The following is a 24,669-nucleotide window of genomic DNA, read 5'->3' as shown; positions in this document are numbered from 1 at the left end:
TTCCTGCATGGCTGCCTTTTCATTTCCTTGTTTGGCCATGCCCACTCCCCCTTGAAGGTTTTTTCTCATTTCTGGGGTGGGTGGTCCAGGTGCTGGAGGGGTCAGGTGAAGGGTGGGGACATCGGTAACCTCAAGAGAGGATATTTGCAGTCCCATTTTCAGGAAGGGCTCTGCTGCTCCCAGTCCTGAAATATTTGGATGCCAAAGGCCCTTGAGTATGATGAGGTGCCACAATTACCTACTCCCCCCCTCCAAGCCCTCTCTGATGGTCACTAGCCATTGCCTCCAGAGGTAGGTGTTCAGCTCTGCTGCTTTAGACTATCTTCCCCCTAATGCTGCGTGGGTAAGACTTGGTGTGCTTGTTGGGCCTCCTCCTCTCTCTGGCCTCTCTCTAAGTGTCTCCTACCAACACTAACACCAAAGCCATCTTTGTGTCTGGAGCCTTCTCTTGCCTCTGGGTGCTGCAGCACTGTCCTGAAAAGAGGATTCCCCATGTCTTTTTGGATGAATCCATTGTTGCTCACATGTAGGCAAGGGTGCTTTCTTACCTACTCTTGTGTGTCTACTGGAGCAGTGTGAAAGGTAATTCCACAGAGACATGATGAAAAAGTCTACGTGACCAAAGAATCGAGCCTTTTGCCCTGCTGAGGATGGTCATGGGGGTTGTGTTTCTGATCACCCACTTCATTTTCTTCTGTCTGAGCATCCAGGCCCAGTTGTACTAACTGTCTGCTGAAACAAGGGCTGGAAACCATCAGAGAGAGTTTGGAGAGTGGGAGGAAGAAGAGGTAGCTCATTGCTCCCCTCAAGAGTCCTTTGGCTTCCATACAGGTATTACAGAGTTGGGAGCAGCAGGACCCTTCCTGACAATGGGACTGCAAGCATCCTCTCATGAGGATGCCAAAGTCCCCACCCTTCACCCGACCCCTCCAGCACTTGGACATCCCACTCCGAAAATGAAAAGGAGCCTCCAAGTGGGAGAGCACATGGACCACATGGCCAAACAAGGAAATGAAAGGCAACCATGCAGGAAACCAAGGCAAAGCCTGTATCATTAGCTGGGATGTTTTGCATTTGAGATGAGCTTCTCTGAAAATTATTGCTCCCCCAGAGGATTCCTCTGGACACAGGTCAGAGCAGGACCAGTATAAAAGCCATCACAACTCTTCACTCTCTCATCCGCTGCGCTCCTCTTCTCCTTTGGAAGCAAGTGAGTAGGAAGCTGTGTTCTATCTCGGGGCTCCAGACTGCGTCTCCTTGGAGGGGAAGTGGGGAGAAGGCAGTGGAGAGGGGCTGGGTCTGGGCTTAGAAGTCCTTCTGGCGTTAGTCTAGAGAAAATGTTTTGTGGGTCTGTATCTCTTTGCATGGTGACAGGTGGAACTGGTGAAGAGGTGCCTGGGTTTTTCTGCACAGCCTCACGCTCTCATCATGTGCTGTGGCTCCCCTGTGGTGAGTTGATGGGTTGCTCCTCACACACCTGAATGTTCCTCATTGACCTCTCTCTCCAAGGTTCACCTCCAATCCCAAGCCATGTCCTGCTACAACCCGTGCCAGCCCTGCCAGCCCTGCGGCCCGTGCCCGCTGGCCAGCAGCTGCAATGAGTGCTGTGTGCGGCAGTGCCAGAGCTCCACCGTCGTCATCGAACCCTCTCCCGTGGTGGTGACCCTGCCTGGACCCATCCTCAGCTCCTTCCCTCAGAACACCGTTGTGGGCTCCTCCACCTCCGCTGCTGTTGGCAGCATCCTCAGTGATGCGGGAGTGCCCATCAACTCTGGGGGCCTTGACCTCTCCTGCATCACCAGTGGCTACTGTGGCAGGCCATGCCTGCCCTGCTAAGGCTGCCCCAGGTCACTCAAAAGAAGGATCTCAAGAGTCCCACAGAACGGTAATGGACTGAGCATGGAGATCCTGGCCATGACTTTCAGAGAGGCTGAGCATCCCTACCTCTGCTCACAAAGGAAGACAGAAGAGAAGCACCTGGGCTCTCTGAAACCATGGCTGTTCTCCAACATGCCTGTTCCCTCTGCCTTTTCTCTCCTTGTGTTCTCTGTTGTCTTCAGCTCCCCTGCACTCTGAGCACCTGCTCTCCTCATCCAATGAAGGAACTGCTGCCCACCTCCCTCTCAGGCACAGGCACACAGACGCCTGGTGCAAACTCCTACCCGGCCAAGAGACAAAGGCTCCTTGGTATCCCTGGTGCTCCCTGCACTGTGGACCTCACTCAGAGGACCTCCTGTCAGACTTCCCACTCATTAAATTTTCACTGCATCACAGCCTGGTCTTCTGCGTGATCATTCTTCTCTCTCTGGATTCTCTCCTTGGCTTCCACAGAGAAAGGTGTTAGCATGGGCAGATCTTACAGGGATGAATGAGAGCCATCGGCATTCCTGGCGTAATGGAAGGGTGAGACACAGGCAGTGGCTCCTTTCAAGACACCGTCTCTTTCAGCTAAGGAAGATGTCCCTGGTCCTGCAGAACCAGGAGCTCTCAGGGCCTGCCCTGCTGCATCTTTGTGCACAAATGCCCTTCATCACCTTTGAGCTTGCCCTGCAGGTGATGGGGAGCCCAACCACTGACCGAGTGAGGTCCCCTTCTCTTCTGCTGCACTGGCAGTTTGGGGTGTCACTGGTAGCTGCTTCTGCATCCAGCAGCACATGAGAATTCTGCCTATTGGTGGCTCTTGCTTCAGGAGGGCTTCTCTCCACCTGGCAGCTGTGATGGCAGTGCTGCAATGGGTTTCTTCTCATCTGCTCCTCACTGATAGCTCTGCTGGTTGTAGTTCCGGTCACAAGACATCTGCAGCTACAACCTCTTAGTCTCTCAGCTGAGGAAGAGCAGTGGAATGTTCCTCATTCACTTCCCATTGTGGCTTTCTTCTACAATCAAGTGATTCTGCAGCATTTCAGCTGTCCTTGTGTTGACTTGGCTTTCCTTGTAGGTGGTGTAGGAATATGCCTGTCCCTGGTAAGACTGCCAGTGTTTCCTCCAGCCTTGCCAAAAGAGGCAGAGGTTTTAAGTGCAGGTGATCTCTTTTGCCATCTGCAGCCTCCGCTGTCCCAAAAGGACAGCTCTTGATTTTGTCACAGGGTTAGGACTCCCCTCTTCCCCCTCTACTGCTGACAGTCCCACGCACACAATTGCTCTGTCCCTCCTCAGCTTGGCACTCCTGTCTCACCAGCCTCTGCCAGTGCTAGCAATACAGCTGAGAAACCCTGGAGCATTTCACACTCCGCTCAATTATTTTCCCAGGGAGATTCCTGAAAGTTGGACCTGAAGTTTGCAGGCTCCTGTGTGCTCCTCACCCTGCCTGATCAAAGCAGCCTTAAAACCTCAGCCCAAAGGGTGGAGAAAAACATTCTGAGGGTTTCCTGGCATCACACAGCTCTGCCACAGGGAGCATTTCTACTCACATCTCTGAGTGCTTGAAGCGCTTGCTTCAAGACCCTGGTGGTGACCCTGCCCGGACCCATCCTCAGCTCCTTCCCTCAGAACACCGCCGTGGGAAACTCCACCTCCGCTGCTGTTGGCAGCATCCTCAGCTCCAACAGAGTGTCCATCAACACTGAGTGCTGTGATGTCTCCTGCATCACCAGCAGCTACTGTGCCAGGCCATGCCTATCCTGCTAAGACTGCCCCAGGTTGCCCCCCAGAAGGACCTCCAGGAACCCACAAGACGGTAATGGACTGAGCATGGAGATCCTGGCTGTCGCTTTCAGAGAGAGCATCCATTTCTCCACTTTTAAAGAAAGGCAGAAGAGGCGCGCCTGGTCTCTCTGAGAACATGGGCTTTGTCTGTCTTACCTGTTTCTCTCTGTGTTCTCTGATGTCTTCTGCTCCCCTGCACCCTGAGCACCTGCTCTCCCCATCCAAGGAAGGAACTGCTACCCTTCACTCATAGCCTCTCTCCTTTCCCTCTTTTCACTCATTAAAGTTCCACTGCATCACAGCCTGGTTTTCTGTGTGACCCTTTTCTCACCAGATTATCTCCCTGGCTGCCACAGAGAAAGGTGTCACTCTGGGGTGATCTTCCAGGGATAAAGGAAAGCCATCGGCATTCCCAGAGGAAGGGGAGGGTGATGCAGCCTAGGCACTGTAGGCTTTCTGTGCTGCAAGCACACATTGCTGGCTCATGTTGAGCTTCACATCCATCAGCTACCTCAAGTCCTTCTCTCAGAGCTGCTCTCAATTTCTTTTCCACCCAACCTGCTTGGACTTGCCCTGAGCCAAGTGCAGGACTTTACCCTTGGCCTCGGCGAAGATGATTTGTTTCAACATCTCTCCAGTTCTCCAGCCTGTCTAGGTCCTTCTGGATGGCGTCCCTTCCTCTAGCATGTCAACGGCACCACATAGGTTTGTGTCATTGGCAAACTTGTTGAGGTTGCCCTCAATCCTGTTGTCCATGTCTGTGACAAAGATGTTCAACAACATCAATGCTGACCTCCAAGGAATGCCACTCATCACTGGTCTCCACTTAGACATTGAGTCATTGACCACAGTTCTTGGAGTGTTGAACTGTGTGGTTTGCTTGTGAGCATTGTGATTATTTGGAATATATTCTGAGCCTTCCTACTGATTGGCTTGGACACAGAATTATGGAAGTATTTCTAGTGGGCTACCAGATTTTGTACCCCTTAATAGGAAGTGCTGAAGCTCTTCAAGGAATCTTAGACAGGTAGATCGTGTTCAATTTGGCCTTTAAGCTAAGGCAGAGAGGAACCTGATGACAAGGATATCTCCTCTGCATGGTACTGTTTGTATCCATGTCCCTCATCTGCTTTTTTGTGGTCACTAGGCCACTTGAATTGACAAGGACGTCAGCAATCTAGGAGTCATCATCCTGGGAAGAGTGGCAGCTGGGACTTTCCTTTACCTCACCATTTTGTAGATCCTGCCCAAGTTGTGGTCTCAACAATTCCCCACTTGTTTGCTGGGATCCTTTCTAGCAGGAGCCATTACATATTGGACCTGATGACTAAGGCACTGCATCTAGGTTGGGAGATGAAGGAGCATATTTTCCTTTCAGTAAACACCTATTCTATCATGCAGCTGCAGGAAAGGACTTATTAGTTGGTAGAGAACACCCTCCACAGGATGCAGCATGAGGTCTTTATCTCCTTTTGGTCATGTGCAGTGCCTTTCAGAGAGAGGTGTCTGTAGCTGGGTGCTTAAGGTGTAACTCCATGTTCTGGATGAAGAGCAAACTTGTGTCTGTGTGTTTGTACTCAGTCTTCGGGGACAGTGGTGGATGAATGACCAAGGGGCAGCGAATCAGACATCATGAAGATTCACACCTGGCTTTGTTTTCTGAAGTTAAATGGGGATAGAACTGAATGAACACTGTAGAAGGAACTTCAATGGGACCCTGAAGGAGGATTGAGTCCTTGGAATCCTGAAAAAATGGAAGCAATCATGAGAGGCCCCACCAGAGGACCTTACCCATCTCATCTGACTCCAGGTTGTATAAAACTGTATAATCATACTCTGAATTGGGTCACTTAATTTAAATGCCCCTCTTTAGTTGGGACAAAGCCAGATCTTGGCTAAAAAGAGGAGATGACGAGACCTAAAGGCTAGCACCACTCAGCCCCGCCCTTACTGAAGTGTGGGATGTTTTTTACCACTGATTAAGATTTGGAAAACAAACCATTCCCATGGGGCTAATTAGTGAGCTTTTCCTGTTTTGTAGGTTTGTCTTTATTGGCAATGGAGATGGTAAACAGTAAGATTTTAATTAGCTCTCAACACAACAGCTTTTCTTCTGTCTTCTTTAGTCTCAATCTTTGCCTATTGTTTCTAATAAAGGCAAAACGTTCGGATGTTGCAAATTCATTCCACCAAAGTGCCTTGAGAATCCTCTGAGCCCAGATATCTAGTGAATTTTTCATCCACTTCAAACTTTACTTGTCCAACTTATACTGCAACAGTTTGGTTATAAGCATAAACTGGGAAAGAGTTCAGAAAAATGTTGGTAAATCCAATCACGGAATCATATTGACAAGGATCATCAAGTCCTGTGTCCTGTCTCTGCACAGGACAACCCCAATATCCACAGCATGTGTCTAAGGGTGTTGTCCAAATGCTTCTGGAATATTGTCAGGCTTGGTGCTGTGACTGCTTTCCTGGGAGCTGTTCCAGTGTTCCACCATCCTCCGGGGGAAGAACCTTTTCCTATTGTCCAACCTAACCCTGGTTTAACTGGGTTTTGCTAAGACCCTCTTCTCCCTTTGCCTCTTGCCATTGCACAATTAGGTGAAAGCTGACAGTTAATGCCCAGGATGTTCCTTGCCATGTTCTCTTTGTCAGTTTGAAGGAGAATCGGCTTCATGCTGGGATATCCACACCTAGCTGGAGCCATCAGTGCAAGTAGCAGGCCTCCTGAGCACCCTCTCCAGCACCTCCTTGACCTCTCTGTTCCTCAGACTGTAGATGAGTGGATTGATGAGAGGTGTGAGGACTGTGTAAAAAAAGGAGAGCATTTTGCAGAGCTGTCTCAGTGGCACTGTTCTCGGCAGCATGTAGACAATGAGGAGGGACCCATAGAAAACAGTGACCGCAGTGAGGTGAGAGGAAGGACGGGTACCTTAAAACTGGCAATGACACCAACTCCATGACAAGCACTTCTTGGGCTGGGAAGAGTTGTTCTGTGATGTACTTCTATGAAGAGAAGGGCCCAAAATCAGTGCTGTACCTGGACAGCAGTGTAGGGTCTAATGTAAGAAAGCAGAAGATGAGAGACTGATCCCAGAGACAAAAATGAAAGAGAGAGAAAAACAGCAGTGGAATTTCATGGTGAGAGATGAGGTCACATGTTCAGGCACCCACACACCTTCCCAGACCCTTCCTACAGTCCATCTGAGGTGTGGGAGTGCCCCTGAGCTGGTACCCGCACAGTAGGAACACAGCTCTGAGCTGTAACAGCCTCACTGCCTGAGAAATCAGCAATGACAGAGACAGAGAAGCAGTAAATGAGGATGGAGGGATCTCAGGAGAGAAGACACCCAGAAAAGGACAAGACAGACACAGGTATTGTATAACAGACACTATGCAAAAGCTACAAGCTAAGTAATAGAAGATTATCCTGTGCAAACACAGCACCTACCTCTAACCCTCAGCATGAAGCACTGGCTTCTCTCATGGTATCTGTGAGCAAAACCCAAGTGCTGGATCTCACACTCATTTTCCTCCTGTTCACCTCCTTTCCTTCCTTCTTATCTCTTTCAGACCCTGAGCCCTGCCACACAAGCAGCCTCACTCCTGCTCTCTGCTTCCAGCAGTTCCTGCTGTGAGTCGTTAACAGTGCCTGAATGTACCTGCTCTCCAAACTCTCCTGCTGCTTATAGATGCTTGTTGCATCTCTTCTCCCCTCGGGACTTCAGGGAGTGAGCATTGTGTAAATAATCCCTGTGAGAAGGAAATTATGAGCTGGTGGAAAGTGTGTCAACAACTCCAGCAAGGTCTCTGTGGCAATTCAACCTGCTCTGAGCAAAACTGAGGCAGCGTCTTCTCTCTGAAGCCCACAGTTAACTTGCTTAAGGCACGTGTGCTTGCTTGTGCGAGCATTCGTGCATATAGATCTCTGTGAATGCATGGGGGTGCACAAAATTGTGCATGACTCCATGGAGATATGCATGACTCCATGGAGATACGCATGGTCATGTGTATTCCTGTGTCCTTGTGTGGGGATTTCCAGAGCAAGCTCAAATGCGTGGATGGAGTGAGAGTGGCCTTGGGAGAAGGACACTGTCATGCTTGTTGGAACAAAATCGTGGGATGAGGAGGCAAGAATTTAGTACACACAATGAATGCATAAAGCATTGTGGCATTGCTTAGATAGGTGTTTTAACTATGTAACCACTAGTCAGAAAGGGTCATTGGTCCCTGGCAGAGGCTGCCCAGGGAGGGGGTTGGGTCCCCTTCCCTGGAGGTGTTTAAGGGACGGGTGGATGAGGTGCTGAGGGACATGGTTTAGAGTTTGATAGGAATGGTTGGACTCAATAATCTGGTGGGTCTCTTCCAACCTGGTTATTCTGTGATTCTATGATTCTATGATTCTATGAGGAAGTTATTTCTTATTGTGAAACTTGCCTTGTCTGCTGATAGTAGTGGGAAAATACTTAAAATTATGTTAAGTTAGCAGTAAATAGGTGCATAACGAGCACATGATCTGTTAGTTGATTGGTTTATAGGTATACGCTAACAATGGTGATTGGACATAAGTTTTGTACTTAGTACATGATTTCTATCGAGAAAAGTAGTCAGGTTGAGAATAAAGTTGTCTCACTCTGCATCCCAGAACGAGTCCATGCAATTACAAGTTGCAACATCCTTGTGTGTCACTTGTCATGAGGGAACATGCAGCTCATGGCAGGGGCAATCTCTACTGCTCTGCCCATGAGCATCACAGAGCAGCAGCTTCCCCAGGCCAGGAGGAGCCCAGCTGCAGCTGTTCGGTGATGATGGTGACCTGGTGGAAATCTGTCAAGCACATAGGCACTGTCACAAAATGACAGAATAGTTTCGATTGGAAAGGACATTAAAGCCCATCCAGTTCTAAACTCCTGCCTTATGCAGGGACACCTCCCACTGTATCAGGTTCTCAAAGCCCCATCCAACCAGGCCTTAAACATCTCCAGGGAGGGGGCATCCACTGCTTCCCCAGGCAACTTGAGCCAGGGCCTACCCATCCTCTTCATTCAGAATTTCTTGCTAAGCCATTCCCAGTTGTCCTCTCACTAAAGGCCCTTGTAAAAAGCCAATCCTCAGCTTTCCTGTAGATGTTTCAGGTACTGGAAGCTGCTCTAAGGCTTCCCTGGAGCCTTCTCTTCTCCAGGTTAAACAACGCCAACTTTTTCAGCCTGTCTTCAGAGCAGAGGTGCTCGGATGATCTCTGTGGCCTCCTCTGGATCTTGTCTCCTTGAGCCCTCTTCCTGATTCTCCAGGTTTCTCACTCAGCAACAGAAAATTTCAAGTGCCAGCAAGGAGAGTTTCACACTAAAGTGTAGTCTTAGTTAAATTCAACATAAACATAACTGGAGTATTTTGGCTTTGCTGGCAAATACCTTTACTGATGGCAAGTAGAGAATAGATCTTTTTGCTTTGATTCTGCACACAGTTTGTACACTCACCCCAATCCTCTCCAAAAAGCCACCTTTTCCCACAAGCAGACTGGAAGAGCTGCCGTAGAAGGAGAGAGGACTCAGAGGCCCAGCCTCAGATGCAGTAAAACTTTATTGACTCTCAAGAAGAAAAGGAAGTGGCTCAAGGGAACACCAGGGTCAGCAAAGGAGATGAAGGCGTCCCTACGGCCCCTGCCAGCCCTGCGGCCCGTGCCCGCTGGCCAGCAGCTGCAATGAGTGCTGTTGCAAGCAGTGCCAGGACTCCGTTGTGGTCATCGAGCCCTCTCCCGTGGTGGTGACCCTGCCCGGACCCATCCTCAGCTCCTACCCTCAGAACACCGCTGTGGGAAACTCCACCTCTGCTGCTATTGGCAGCATCCTCAGCTCTAACGGAGTGTCCATCAACACTGGCTGCTGTGACCTCTCCTGCCTCACCAGCTGCTACTGTGGCAACAGATGTTGGCCCTGCTAAATCTGCTGGCAACATACCTGACAAGAACTTCCTATGACCTCAGCAAATGGTGCTGGACACGAGATTGAGCTTGGAGGCATTTATTCAGATCTTTCTATAATTGTTTCCTCCTTCCAATCTCTTCTCTTTCTATTTTGCTGTTGCCTTGTCCTAATGCCAGCCCCATCCAGGGGCTCCCAGCAAGAGCTCCACTGCATCTCCATGCCCGCTCCTGGTTCTTCCTGTGATCCACCTCCTTTTCTTCTTTAGACTCATTAAAGTTTTGCTGCATCCAAGTCTGGGCCTCTGAGTCCTCCTTTCTTCTGTGGGAAGAATTCTAGTCTGCTCAGTGGAAAAAGTGGTTTTTTGGAGAGGATTTTGTTGGGTACAATAGAGGAGCCTTCATCATTCCCTGAGGAAGTAGAGGGTAGGGACTCATTGCACTGGGTTGTCTTTCGTACCCTTTCCCTTGGAGCTAAGGAAGATATTCCTAACTCCTCCTCAGCCCATGGTCACAAGTCCTTCTTGCCTTACTGCATGTCTTCCCAGATGGGCTTTGCGCCCCGTGCTGTTGACGTACAATGGATAATGACAGCAGCCCCTCTGGCATTACTAAAGTCTAGGTAGAAAACCTCCACAGCCTTTCCACAACTCCAGCGTGTTCGCTTACACCTGTACTTGTTCCAACCTTTGGGCTTCTCAAGCCGTAAGTTCACAGCCCATTCAAGTAGACAGGGGTTTCTCCTGTTCACTGACTCCTTGAGTACACTGTATTCCACAAGAGTCCCAGCATCATTGAGGATTTGTGTTTCACTGAACTGCTTGAGGAACTCCTCTGTCCTCAGGGCCTGTGCAGCAGAAGATATTTGGTTGCTGCTTCAGGAATTCTTCCCCACCAGAAACTGTACCCAAGACATGATGCAGTGGAGCTCCTGTGGGGTGTCAGTGTGCCCACTCTGCAGGGGACATGAGGCCAACAGGTCTTTAATAGGCTTTCACTGGGACAAGGCAACAGCAAAGGAAAGAGATAGAGAAGAGAGTGGAAGGAGGAACCAATTATTCAAAGATCTGAATAAAATTCCTCCAAGCTGTATCTCATATCCAGCACCATGTTCTGAGGTCACAGGAGGTTGTTGTCAATGGATATTGACAGGAGATTTATCAGGGCTTACATCTGTTAGCATAGCTTCAAGACACAGGGACATTAAGGTAACCATTGCTCTGTGTTCCCCTTTCCCCTGCCAATGATGAAAGAACCACCTATGCCACTTCTGTACCTCTCCCCACCATCCAAGACATACCATTTTCTTCCCTGACAGCTTGAGACAATGACACCAAAAAGTGGTTGCATGAAGGCAGAGGCTGGAATGCAGTAAACTTTAATGACTCTGAAGGTTGCTGTGAGGTCACATCTAGAGGAGGGGGCAGCCAGAGCAGGGAGAGCAGTGACAGCTCTCAGAGTCTGTGCTGATTGCCCACAGCAGAGATCCCAAAGGGCATCCATCTGCTGCTACAAGGAGGGAGAGGGTTACACAAAACCCCCACGCTGGCTTTGAGGGTCTTGTAGCCCAGAAGAACAGAAGACAAGAAAGAGGTGGGAGAGAGAGAGGAAGCTGGGAAGTCAGACTGTGGCCATGTTTTCAGAGAGCCCCAGGTTTCCTCTTATTGAAGGGCAATAGTGGATGCTCAGGGTCTCTGAAAGTGACATCTAGGAGCTCTGTCCTTAGTTGAGAACTGAGGTCTGGATTCCTGGGGGTCTTCATCTGGGCTGTCATCAGAGGCTTTAGCAGGGACAACATCTGCTGCCACATTAGCTGCTGGTGATGCAGGAGAAGTCAAGGCCCCCAGAGGAGACGGGACACAATGCAGTGTGGGAGAAGATGAAGGACAGAAAACAGAAGACTTGCCCAAGCTGTCTTTGCACTTGGATGCATTCTATGCCTCCTCCTTCTGGAGATGAGTAGGAAGATGAGGAAGAGGAGGTTCTGAAGTCTAGCAAAGGTGATTTCTCCTACCATGCTCTCCTTCTGTCCTAACAGCAATCATCTGCCAAATTCTCCTCCCCGATCACAGCTACCCCCAGAGTGAGAGGAACTACCTTGCGTGCTTGTGTGGCCGCAGACCTGCCAGGTCCTCCTGCAGCACTGGGATTCTCCCATGAAGGCAGCACAATCTGGGCTCCCCCTCTGATGCCACGGGTGATATTTCTGGTCAGTGAGGGATACAATGATAGTCACTGGCTGTGGACCTTGACCCCTTAAAATCTTGGAGGTTACAGGGTTCTCCTCTCTCTGTAGAGATTGTACAGCCCTATCTACTGACTCACCACTGTCCAGAGGGAGGAACTTTTGTTTAAAAGCTAACATGCTGGCAAAGGGGTTTGGCATTTGCCAGCTTAAGCCTTTCAGCAAGAGAAGAAGAAGCAGCATGTTTTGACTCCTCCAGCAGGATTCTAGCCAAGTCCAGCTGCTTGTTGTCAGTGTTCCTGGGTTGCCACCTCTCCCTTTCATGAAGACATCACTACTGAGGCACTGTTTAGTGCCTCAACATCCTCCTCCTGCAGGGAGAGTCCAAGGGAAAATATGCTCCTGTGTGTGTCCTGGCAAACACCCACCCTGGAAAGGGCAGTTGTGAGCCTGGGCTGCCTTGGCTGCTCTGCTCAGCGAGATGGAGGAGCTGAAACCCCTCAGGTTCCTGACAGGAATTGGTGAGCAGCTGTGTGGCATCAGTCTGGGACTGAGTGCCATTCAGATTCCTCCATGATACCTCCAGTGTTCCAGCACAAAACCTCCACTGTTTCCATTGGTCTTTCCCCTCCCATCCAGACAAGGAGGTCTGTCAGCCTGTACTCAGTGACCCTCATGAGAGCAGGAGCTGGTCTCAGTAGGGCGACTCTGCCCTGGACTGATCATGAGCTCCACAGAGCAGCACCTTCCCGTTGCTACAAGGCTTGGTGGTCATAATGGAATCGGTAGCTCCCCATTCACAGAAGGTGCTCCAGGGCACAGAGCACAAGATCCATCAGGGAAAAGGTGCAATAAGGCTGGAAGGACTGATGGCCATGGTCTCAGGAGTAGCAAGGAATAACTTCTGCAGCTCCAAGGGTCAAGGCACAAAACAAAACTCTGTGCGATGAGTCCTACCCTCTCCTTCCATGGAGAATGGAAAATGATCCTCTGTTGCCCCCAAGACAATCATGTCCAGAAAGAAACTTTGTCTCATGAGCAGGTGGGAAGAATTGTCACAGAAGGAAGGACTCAGAGGCCATGGTGTGGATGCAGCACAACTTTAATGAGTCTGATGAAGAAAAGGAGGTGGCTCCCTGGTAGCAAAATTGAAGTAATCAAGGCACAGTGGAGCTCCTGTGGGGCATCTGTATGCCTGACCTGAAGAGGGAGGGAGGTCAACAGGTCCCCATTAGGCTTGCAATGGGACAAGGCAGCAGCAAAGGAAAGAGAGAGAAAGGACTGGAAGAAGGAAGCAGTGGCTCAAAGCTCTAAACACAATGCGTCCAAGCACTGTCCTTGTCCAGATCAACATTCCGAGGTCTTCAGAGGTTCTTGTCCATCGATGTTGTGAGCAGATTTAGCAGGGCCGACATCTGCTGCCACAGTAGCCGCTGGTGATGCAGGAGAGGTCAAGGCCCCCAGAGGAGATGGGAACTCCGTTAGAGCTGAGGATGCTGCCAACAGCAGCGGAGGTGGAGGAGCCGACGGCAGTGTTCTGAGGGAAGGAGCTGAGGATGGGTCCGGGCAGGGTCACCACCACGGGAGAGGGCTCGATGACCACAACGGAGTCCTGGCACTGCCGCACACAGCACTCATTGCAGCTGCTGGCCAGCGGGCACGGGCCACAGGGCTGGCAGGGCTGGCACGGGTTGCAGCAGGACATGTCTCTGGGCAAGAGGTGCACCTGGGAGAGAGGAAAGAGAACATGGGGACACCTGAAGAGAAGCACTGCCCAGACCAAGCTCAGGGGAAGCGAGGCACCTCCTGGACCGGCAGTCACTGCCCAGCTCAAAGCCCAGCGGACAACTCAAACAAGTCCCACATGCTCTCTGGGCAAGACCTGCTCTTTCCTTCCCTCTCCCAGGAGAAGCAGCTCCCAGCCCTGTGCTAGGGCAGTAAACAGCAGCTGAGACAGACACGGATGAACAGACCTGGTCTTAAAGGAGGAGGAGAAGAGGCTTCACACTCACCTGGTTCCCAGGGAGAGGACACAAGAGAAGTGGATGAGAGAGCAGGGAGCTGGGCTGCCTTTTATAGTGCTCCTGCCCTTCCTCAGGCCCAGAGGCTCCCTCTGGGCAAGGGAGAATATTCTGACAAGCTCAAGTCAAACGCAAAGCATCCCAGCTAATGGCATGGGCTGTGTCCTCGGTTCCTGCCCTGCTGCCTTCTCATTTCCTGCCTGATGCCCTGTGCTTTCCCACATGAAGGATTCTGTCAGTGCCGGGATGAGAAGGCTGAGGATTTCTGGGACAGAAACACCCAAGTATGGGCGGAAGGCTCAGCTTCAGTGCTGGTGGCATCCCGTGCAGGCAGCTGATGTGTGCCTGGCTCATTGCTGCGGGCTTGATTGTGGCAACGTTGTCAGGAAACAGGCACCATTCCTGTGTTTCCCCTTGGATGCCCAAGGAATCCCACATGACAGAGAATCTCTGGACATAGAATCACAGAGAGCTTTAGATGAGAGGGATCTTTCCCAGGGGTTTTTTCCAAGCCCCCTGCTAAAGAAGGAACATCTTTGACTTTTCACATCTTCGTCTTTCCCTCCCAACTCTTTCTTGTCTTCCATTCTTCTGGGCTACGCGACGCTCAAAGCCAATGTGGGGGATCTTCTGACCTCTCTCCCTCCATGTAGGATCCCTGTGGGATCTCTTCTGTATGGAATGGGTACAGATTTTTGCGTGGTGTCAGTGTTGGCCGTGCCCTGGCTGCCTCCTCCTCTCAAAGGGACCTCAGTGCTCCATTCCAAATCATCGAAGTCTTCTTTATCTCAGCCGCTGCCTCCATCCAATACTTTTTTGGGGCCGCTCTACTGACTGTTTAAGAAAGAAGCAAAATATCTTGGATGGTGGGAGGAAGGAGGTTGCACAAGTGGTCCTGGGACCATTCCCAGAGGAAGTGGAGGCTGGGACACAGGACAATGGTTCATTGACAACGGGATCAGGTGCAGCCTTTGTAAGTCTACAGGTGGCACCAAGATGATTAATGTGGCTGACATAGCTGAGGGAGAGCATGGCACCCAGAGGGTCCTACACAAGCTCAAAGGAAGCCTTTGATGTATATGCCAAGCCCTCTGCCCTTGCTGTATTTGAATGGGGGTGCCAAAAGGGACTCTCAAATGCTTCCTCAGGATCGGGCAGGGAAGCAGGCAGCATCCCTAGGAAAAACTCTTCGTTATGCAGGCAGGGAGGGAAAGAAAAAGACCCAGCATATCTTCCCTCAAGGACAGCCCTTGGGTGACCAGCCAAGGATTGCAGGGTCTCTGCCTGCCAACGCAGCCACCGGCAGCCCCACCACTGTGCCCCAGTCCAGCATCAGTTGCCTGCACAACACCCATGCGGCACTTGAGCTGAGTCTTCTCCTGGCACTGACACATTCCTGACCCAGAAATCCTGGAACGCCTCCATCCCAGCATGCAGAAGAAGCTTCCAGGAGGGAAGGGGCATGGCATAAGGCAGGAAATGAACAAGGAGGGTTGGGGAAAACAAGCACCCAGCCCATGTCATTAGCTGGGATGTTTTCCGTCCATCATGAGCACCTTTAGAAAATTGCCACTTCCGTGGAAGCTGCGTCCGAGCCTGAGGCAGGTCAGGGCCACCATAAAAGCCCGTGCAGCTCCTCGCTCTCTCATCCACTTCTCTCTCCTCCTTCTCTTTGGGAACCAGGTGAGTCTGAAGCCCTTTCCTCCCCTCCCTTTCCTGGCCCTGCAGAATCCTGCTCCTCCCTCCTCTGCAGGATAGTAGTGCTGCTTATCATGGGAGGGTGAAGAAGAGAAAATTTCTGACTCAAGTCGTATTGAGGACTTGCTGGAAGAGGTTCTTCCTTGAAGAAATAGGCAGCAGCTTCACTGGGGCTGGTGACACTTTATGATAGTGTGTCTGGATGAGGCCAAGAAACCCTTTTGTCTCACTGGCAATGTTCTAACTCCCATCTCACCAGATCTATTTGACCCCTTTGCAGTGATGTGGTGGATTCGTTGTAAAGTGCTCCTCCCATGTCTCTGTGCTCTGATTCCTCTCTGCTCTCTCTCCAGGTTCACCTCCAGCCCCCAGACATGTCCTGCTGCAACCCGTGCCAGCCCTGCCAGCCCTGCGGCCCGTGCCCGCTGGCCAGCAGCTGCAATGAGTGCTGTGTGCGGCAGTGCCAGAGCTCCACCATCGCCATCCAGCCCTCCGCGGTGGTGGTGACCCTGCCCGGACCCATCCTCAGCTCCTTCCCTCAGAACACCGCCGTCGGCTCCTCCACCTCCGCTGCTGTTGGCAGCATCCTTAATTCTAATGGAGTTCCCATCTCCTCCGGGGGCCTTGACCTCTCCTGCATCACCAGCGGCTACTGTGGCAGCAGATGTCGGCCCTGCTAAACCTGCTGGAAATGTGCCTGCAAAAGCACCTCCTAAAACCTCAGAACGTGGTGGTGCACAGAAGTGCTTTGAGGCATTGTGTTTAGAGCTTTAAGCTGTTTATTTCCTTCTTCCACTCTCCTCTCTCTCTTTCCTTTGCTGTTGCTAATTAAAGGCGTGCTGCATTCAAGCCTGGGCCTCTGAGTCCTCTTTTGTTCTCTGTCAACTCTTCCAGTTTCTTCAGGGGAAAAGGAGTTTTTTGGAGAGCACTGAGCTTAGTGCAACCAGAGAGCCTTTCTCAATGCCCAAGGAACCAGAGGGTAGGACTTGGTTCACTGCCTTGCATTTGTTTTTGACATGACTTTAGAGGTGCCGAAGACATTTCTGCTTCTCTTCAGCCCATGGCCATTGGTCCTTCCAGCCTTACTTCACCTCTTCCCAGATGGGCCTGGAGTTCTTAGCCCCAGGGCACATTCTCTTAATAAGCCCAAGAACTGCTAACGCCCTAAGAACTCCCTAAAAGGGAGGAGACCCTGTCGCTTGAAGACCACTGGATGTGGTTAGCAGCCCTCTGGCTTTTGGGAAATCCTAGAATTATAACGGTTCAGGCATACCTCTAAAACCATCAGGTCTTCCTATCAGTGCAACCCTTGGATGTCTTTAAAGCCATGTCCTTAAATGCAACAGCCACGTGTTCTTGCAGCACTTCGAGGTATTCAGACTCAAGCACTGACCTGGTCAGCCTCTGCCAGGGCTCCACCTACTTTCCGTCAAGAAATGTTTCCTCATACCTAGTCTAAACCACCCCTGGAGACACTTGAGGCTATTTCCTCAACTCCTATCACTTTCCAACTGGAAGATGAGACCAGTGTGCATCTCACTGCAATTTCCTTTCAAGGAGTTGTGGATTAGCCCTCAGGCTCCTCTTTTCTAGATAAAAATTCTCAGGTCTCTCAGCCACTACCAGAACTCCCTGGCTCCAGATCTCCTTCTCCAGCTCTGTTCCTCTTCTGTGGACACGTGCTGCAGCCCCTCAATATCTTTCTTGTTGGGAAGGGTCCAAAACCTATAGACAAGATTTCAAGTTAAGCGTCATCAGTGCTGCGTGCCTGGGGACAGGATCTTCCCTGCTCCTGCTGGACACACCATGGCTGATCCAGGCCACGATGCTTTTGGACTTCTCAGACACCTGGGAAACGGCTGGATCATCTTCAGCCACAGTCAACCAGCACCCCCAGGGCCTTTTCCTCCAGGCAGTGATCCAGCCACACTTGTCCAAGCCTGGAGAGCCTCATGGGGCTATTTGATCCAAGTGCAAGACCCAGAATTCGGCGTTGTTTAACACCTCCCTATTGCCAACCGTCCATCAAGCCAGCTTGTCCCAGATTCCTTTGCAGAGCCTTCCTGTCTTTGAGCTGATCGACAATCCAGCCCAGCTTGCTGTCAACTGCAAGCATCCTGAGGGTTCAATCAATCCTCAAAACTAGGCCGTTGATAAGGATATTAAACTTGTGACCAGACACCAACTGGAATGAGCTCCACTCAGTAAAACTCTCCAGATGTGGCTAGCAAACCAGGTCTTCCCAACAAAAATTACGACCAACCAAGCCAGGAGAAACGACGAGGAGGAGACTTTGAGTGGTAGCAAAGATGATTTCTCCTTCCATCCTCTCCTTCCATCCTCACAGCTATTGTCTGCCAAAGGCTTCTCCCTCAACACAGCTCCCTCCTGAGAAATAAGAAACCACATTAAGTGCTTGTGTGGCTGCTGGCCTGCAGGGTCCTCCTGCAGCACTGGGATTCTCCCAGGAAGGCAGCACGAGCAAAGATCAGCCTCTGAGGCCAAGGGGAGTATTTTGGTCAGTGAGGGATACACTGATGGTCACTGGCTGTGGAGAAGCCAGAGATGTCACTCTCGGGCCTACGGGAAAGGAGGAGGTCAGTGTGTCCTGCCATCCCATTACTCCAGGAATGAGAGAGGGAACATTGCTCACCCATTTGTTCCCTCCCAATGCAACTGCTTTCTCCCTGGGTGGATTTAACCAGCATCCAGAGACGAAAGGAAATACACGGAGTTGGTGGCTGGTCTGCAGCAGAGGTTAAGGATTGTAAATAGGGGATTAACATGTCTCTGAGGAGAGAGGTCTGAGTGGAAAGATTGACCTGGGAAGCCAAGAGTCAGTGCCCAACAGAGAAAAGGCCAGGTAGGGTCCCCTCCCCCCACAACCTAAGCTGGATCTGGAAGGAGCCTCGAAACCCAGAGCAGAGGAAAAGAACAAGGGAAAAGGAAGGAATGGAGCAAGTGCAGGAAGACAATGAGAAACATTGGCCATGTTTTCAGAGAGTTCAGGCTGGCCCCGGCCACAGAGCTAAAACCCTTTGCAGGAGAAGGGAGTCCAGGTCCACCCCTCTCCCAGAAGTGGCCATCATCTCCCTCCTTCTGCCTGGCATCATCGTCACCTGGGAGGCTGTGAACACAAGTCAACAGTTTTCATGCTGTCTCCAGGCAGACTTGGACGGGCTAGATTCCTTGATAAGGTCTTTGCTCTTGACCCATTAAAATCTTGGAGGTTACAGGGTTCTCCTCTCTCTGTTGAGATGGTAGCACCCTATCTACTGATTAGCCCTTGTGCAGAGGGAGGAGCTTTTGTTTCAAAGCAAGCATCCTGGGAAAGGGTTTGGGCATTTTCCATCTGATGTCCCTCAGAAGGAGAAGCTGTAGCTGTATGTTTTTACTGAGGCCTGGTGAAACCCACTTGCGACCGGCCACCAACTGGAGTTAGTTTCAATAATGCCCATACAGTTCCAACCACAGCAATAGGAATGTCCTCATTCAAGAGCTCATGGGGCTCCTGACTCTCCGGGGCCTCCTGTGTTTAATAGCTTGTGTGGGCCAGGGCACAGTGCTGGTGGTCACTGGCAGCAGAGAAGCCAGGAATGTCTTCCACTTTTCCAATGGATGCTCCCCAAAGGAACAGCTACTGCAAAGGTCCCTGATCCCTCTTTCCTCAGTGAATGGAAAAGGGTTTCCTTGTTCCGTCATGCCCTTTCACTCTCCTTAGGAACTGGGAAAGCATCCACGGATTAAAGGTCCTCATGGAGGTCACTTTCCCTTCTAAAGTGGGAAACAGAGTCTGTCAAAGTGGAGGTGATCAGTGCAGGGAGCACTGCGGGAAGCAGAGAGCCTGCACTGCTTAGCTATGGATTTTCATGCTGGTTCCTCCATGATGTCTGTTTGTCTGCCCCACAGACTATGAGAAGCTACATGGTCCCCATCAGGCTTGCCTTGAGGGCAGGTTAAGAAGACATGGCTGAAGAACTTCATGGTTATATGAAGAACCTGACCCTCATTGATTCTAGAGGATGCTCAGCTCATTCAGTGTTGTCTTATAGCTCATTGCCTTGTACAAACACACCAGCAGCTCCACCAAGGGTTTTTTCCCTTCCTGAGGACATGTGATAAGATCTCCACACAAGTTTTAGATCATCATTAATGGGCACCTCTGACACTTCAAGTAGGCAATTAAAAATGAGGCAATTAGGAACTGGGCCATCAAGAAACCAATGCACCCAGGAATTATCAGACATAGAACGAGTTGCAACAGGAGCCAGCTCTAACCTGGCAAAGCTCCACTCCAACAAACCAGAAAAGTTTCTCAGAGCTCTGCCAAGATCTCTTTCCTGCGGTCTCCCACCAGCTCTCCAACTCTGTCTGGGACAGGTCTTCCCCTGGGGTGAACTGGTTCCCCTGCCTTGCAGCAATGGTTCTTTATATGTGTTGATTCCTTGAAAACTCAAGACACTGACACCAAAAAAGGATTACATGGAGGCTGAGGATGGAATGCAGAAAACTTTAATGACTCTCAAGGAGGCACTCTGAATGTCTCTGAAGTCAATCCTAGAGGAGGGGGCAGCCAAAGCACAGAGAGCACTGTCAGCATGCAAAAACACGTGCCCATTCCCCACAGTGGAGATCCCACAGGGCATCCATCTGCTGCTACATGGAGGAAGAGAGCTCAGCAGATCCCCCACATTGGCCTTGAGGGTGATGTAGCCCAGAATAATGGAAGACAAGAAAGAGTTGGGATAGAGAGAGAGGAAGACTGGGAACTCAGACTGTAGCCACATTTTCAGAGACACCCAGCCACCCTCTGTTGGAAGGGAAACAACGGATGCTAAGACTCTCTGAAAGCGATGTCCAGGAGATCTGTCCTTAGTTCAGAATTGATGTCTGCATTTGTAGGGGTCTTCATCTGGGCTGTCATCAGAGGTTTAGCAGGGCCGACATCTGCTGCCACAGTAGCCGCTGATGATGCAGGAGAGGTCAAGGCCCCCGGAGGAGATGGGAACTACATGCTCTGGCTGCCCCCTCCTCTAGAAGTGACTTCAGTACCCCCTTCAGAATCATTAAAATTATCTGTATCCCAGCCTCTGCCTCCATGTAATCCTTTTTTGGGTCATGGTCTTGAGTACTCAAGAAAGAAGTGTGTTGTCTTGGATGGTGGGAGGAAGGTTGTGCCACTCGTGGTCCTTTGACAATTGCAAGTGGAAGTGGAGGCTGGGACACATGACAGTGGTTCATCAACAAAGGGATCGAGTGAAACCTCTACAAGTCTGCAGGTGAAACCGAGCTGAATAGTGTGGTTGACACAGTTGAGGGAGAGAATGTCATGTAGAGAGTCCTACACAAGCTCGATGGAAGCCGTGAGGTTTATGCTGATTCCTCTGCCCTTGCTGTATTTTAACATCGGTGCCAAAAGGGACTCTCAAATGCTTCCTCAGGACCGGGCAGGGCAGAAGGCAGCAAGCCTAGGAAAATCCCTTCATCGTGATGGGAGGGAGAGGAAGAAAAAGACCCAGTACATGTTCCCTCAAGGACAGCCCTTGGGTGACCAGCCAAGGATTGCAGGGTCTCTGCTTCCATCGCAACCATAGGCAGCCCCACCACTGTGCCCCAGTCCAGCATCAGTTGCCTGCACAGCACCCATGCGGCACTTGAGCTGAGTCTTCTCCTGGCACTGACACATTCCTGACCCAGAAATCCTGGAACGTCTCCATCCCAGCACGCAGAAGAAGCTTCCAGGAGGGAAGGGGCATGGCATAAGGCAGGAAAGGATCAAGGAGGGTTGGGGAAAACAAGCACCCAGCTCATGTCATTAGCTGGGATGCTTTCCGTCCATCATGAGCACCTTAGAAAATTGCCACTTCCGTGGAAGCTGCGTCCGAGCCTGAGGCAGGTCCGGGCCACCATAAAAGCCCGTGCAGCTCCTCGCTCTCTCATCCACTTCTCTCGCCTCCTTCTCCTTGGGAATCAGGTGAGTCTGAAGCCCTTTCCTCCCCTCCCTTTCCTGGCCCTGCAGAATCCTGCTCCTCCATCCTGTGCTGGGTAGTTGTGCTGCTTATCATGAGAGGGGTAAAAAAAGGACAATTTATGATTCAAGTTGTACAGGTTTCTTGTGTGAAGAGGCTCTTCCTTGAAGAAACAGGCAGCAGCTTCACTGGGGCTGGGGACACTTTTCAAGACCGTATCTGGATGAGGCCAAGAAACCCTTTTACCTCACGGGCAGCGTTCTACCTCCCATCTCAGCAGATCTATTTGACCCCTTTGCAGTGATGTGGTGGATTTGTAGTGAAGTGCTCCTTCCATATCTCTGTGCTCTGATTCCCCTCTGCTCTCTCTCCAGGTTCGCCTCCAGCCCAGAGACATGTCCTGCTGCAACCCGTGCCAGCCCTGCCAGCCCTGCGGCCCGTGCCCGCTGGCCAGCAGCTGCAATGAGTGCTGTGTGCGGCAGTGCCAGAGCTCCACCATCGCCATCCAGCCCTCCGCGGTGGTGGTGACCCTGCCTGGACCCATCCTCAGCTCCTTCCCTCAGAACACCGCCGTCGGCTCCTCCACCTCCGCTGCTGTTGGCAGCATCCTTAATTCTAATGGAGTTCCCATCTCCTCCGGGGGCCTTGACCTCTCCTGCATCACCAGCGGCTACTGTGGCAGCAGATGTCGGCCCTGCTAAACCTGCTGGAAATGTGCCTGCAAAAGCACCTCCTAAAACCTCAGAACGTGGTGGTGCACAGAAGTGCTTTGAGGCATTGTGTTTAGAGCTTTCAGCTGTTTATTTCCTTCTTCCACTCTCCTCTCTCTCTTTCCTTTGCTGTTGCTAATTAAAGGCGTGCTGCATCCAAGCCTGGGCCTCTGAGTCCTCTGTTGTTCTCTGTCAACTCTTCCAGTTTCTTCAGGGGAAAAGGAGCTTTTTGGCGGGGATTGTGATGAGTGCAGCAGAGGAGCCTTGCTCAATCCCTAAGGAACCAGAGGGTAGGACTTAGTACACTGCATTGTACAATCTTCAGCCCATGGATATTGGTCCTTCCAGTGTTACTTCACCTCTTCCCAGATGGGTCTGGAGTGCTTGGACCCAGAGCACATTCTCTTAATGGGAGGCCCAACAGCTGCTGGGCCCTGTTGCTGGGAGGCCACTGGATACGGTCAGCAGCCCCTCTGGCTTTTGGGAAATCTGAGAACCATAAAGGTTCAAGCAAACTTCTGAGATCATCAGATCTTTCCATCAGTGAAACCCTTCAATGTCTTCAAAGCCACGTCCTTAAATGTCACAGCCATGCATTCTTGTAACACTTCCAGGTATTTAGACTCAACTACTGACCTGGTTGGCCTCTGCCAGGGCTTCACCTTCTTTCAGTCGAGAAATATTTCCTTATACCCAGTCTAAACTTCTCCTGAGGAAACTTGTGGCCATTAGCTCAACTCTGATCTCTTTCCAGTGGGGAGAAGAGACCAACATGCACCTCACTGCAATCTCCTTTCAAGGAGTTTTGGATGGAGATGAGGTCTCCCCTCCATACAACTCTCTGGACTTGCCTAGACAGCCAGTTTTTTTTCCCAATGACAATTTGGCTCAACCAAGCCAGGAAGAAGACGAGGAAGAGGAGACTTTGAGGTCTAGTGAAGTTGAATTCTCCTAATATCCTCTTCTTCGATCCTTATAGCCATCATCTCCCAAAGACTTCTCCCACAGCACAGCTCCCTCCCAGGCAAGAGGAACAGCCTGAGTCCTTGTGCGGCCACTGAATTTCAAGGTCCTGCAGCACTGGGATTTTCCCACGAAAGCAACATGAGGCTCTGAGGCCACGGGGAATATTTCTGGTCAGTGAGGGATACGCCGATGGTCACTGGCTGCGGAGAAGCCAGAGATGTAACTCTCAGACCTAAGGGACAAGAGGAGGCCCACAGTCAGTGCGTTCTGCCCTCCCATTAATCCAGGAATGAGAGAGGGCCCATTGCCCACCCATTTGTTCCCTCCCAATGCAACTGCTTTCTCCCTGGGTCGCTGTAGAGAGCATCCAGAGAGGAAAAGATCACTCAGATTTCGTGGCTGGTCTGCAGCAGGGGTTAAGGAGTGTAAAGAGGGGACTAAGATGTCTCTGAGGACAGAGGTCTGATTGGTAAGATTGACCTGGGCAGCCAAGAGTCAGTGCCCAACAGAGAAAAGGCCAGGTAGGTCCCCCTCCATGTAAACTGGCCTTGGAAGGAGCCTCAAGATCTGGAGCAGTGGAAAAGAAGAAGGGAAAAGGAAGGAACGGAGTGAGTGGAGGAAGGCAATGAGAAACATTGGCCATGTTTTCAGAGAGTTCAGGCTGGCCTCTGCCACAGAGCTAAAACCCTTTGCAGGAGAAGCGAGTCCAGGTCCACCCCTCTCACAGAAGTGGCCATGATCTCCCTCCTTCTGCCTGGCACCATCGTCACCTGGGAGGCTGTGAACCCAAGGCAACAGTTTTCATGCTGTCTCCAGGCAGACTTGGATGGGCCAGATTGCTTGATCAGGTCTTTGCTCTTGACCCATTAAAATCTTGGATGTTATAGGGTTCTCCTGTCTCTACTGAGATGGTAGCACCCTGTCTACTGACCGTCCCTTGTGCAGAGGGAGGAGCTTTTGTTTCAAAGCAAGCGTCCTGGGAAAGGGGTTTTGTGGGTACATTTTACAGGGAACAAGGCCTGGATGCTGTGATACTGAACAACTCTAACAAGGCCTTGAAACAGAGAGACAAAAGATGAAATAATGCCAGCTGAAAGGAATACAACAGCTAATTTAGTGGGAACCAGTACCAGCTGAAAGAAAAATAATTCAAGAGAACTATCAACATATTTAATTTTAGTGTAAGTTGGTTTCTTAGCATGTGTATTAGATTAGCCAATGATTTGTTAGTAACAGCTTTATGGACAACTACCTTTAACTAATAATACACTGTAGATACCCTCGTAGGCACCCAGTTATGTAATCAAAAAGGGTTTATAAAGAAATAGCTAAGCTCAATAAAGTGAACACTCGCTGATCATATTGATCTCTGCGTTTGATTCCGTGGTGCCCCCATCAACAGGGTTTGGCATTTGCCAGCTGAAGGCCTTCAGCAAGAGAAGAAGAAGCAGCATGTTTTGACTCCTCCAGCAGGATTCTAGCCAAGTCCAGCTGCTTGTTGTCAGTGTTCCTGGGTTGCCACCTCTCCCTTTCATGAAGACATCACTACTGA

General features: G+C 50.8%; 5 protein-coding genes across 5 annotated transcripts in view; 3 read left to right on the top strand and 2 right to left on the bottom strand.

The window, feature by feature from the left end:
• LOC138731318 (feather beta keratin-like) overlaps positions 1-24,669 on the bottom strand; it is a 42,470-nt gene that overhangs the window by 8,830 nt on the left and 8,971 nt on the right. The window lies entirely within an intron of this gene.
• LOC138731033 (feather keratin Cos1-1/Cos1-3/Cos2-1-like) lies at positions 1,531-1,836 on the top strand. Its single transcript, XM_069876724.1, has one exon. It carries the CDS (start codon positions 1,531-1,533, stop codon positions 1,834-1,836), a length of 306 nt encoding a protein of 101 aa, XP_069732825.1.
• LOC138731109 (feather keratin Cos1-1/Cos1-3/Cos2-1) lies at positions 13,128-13,491 on the bottom strand. Its single transcript, XM_069876824.1, has one exon. It carries the CDS (start codon positions 13,456-13,458, stop codon positions 13,153-13,155), a length of 306 nt encoding a protein of 101 aa, XP_069732925.1. The 5' UTR covers positions 13,459-13,491; the 3' UTR covers positions 13,128-13,152.
• LOC138731231 (feather keratin Cos1-2-like) lies at positions 15,827-16,310 on the top strand. The gene has a single exon (XM_069877042.1). It carries the CDS (start codon positions 15,847-15,849, stop codon positions 16,150-16,152), a length of 306 nt encoding a protein of 101 aa, XP_069733143.1. The 5' UTR covers positions 15,827-15,846; the 3' UTR covers positions 16,153-16,310.
• On the top strand, positions 21,837-22,305 carry LOC138731329 (feather keratin Cos1-2-like). Its single transcript, XM_069877184.1, has one exon. It carries the CDS (start codon positions 21,837-21,839, stop codon positions 22,140-22,142), a length of 306 nt encoding a protein of 101 aa, XP_069733285.1. The 3' UTR covers positions 22,143-22,305.

This window comes from Phaenicophaeus curvirostris, chromosome 26 (genome assembly GCF_032191515.1).
Source record: "Phaenicophaeus curvirostris isolate KB17595 chromosome 26, BPBGC_Pcur_1.0, whole genome shotgun sequence".
Classification (NCBI taxonomy): Eukaryota; Metazoa; Chordata; class Aves; order Cuculiformes; family Cuculidae; genus Phaenicophaeus; species Phaenicophaeus curvirostris.
This window is presented reverse-complemented; position numbering and strand designations above follow the sequence as displayed.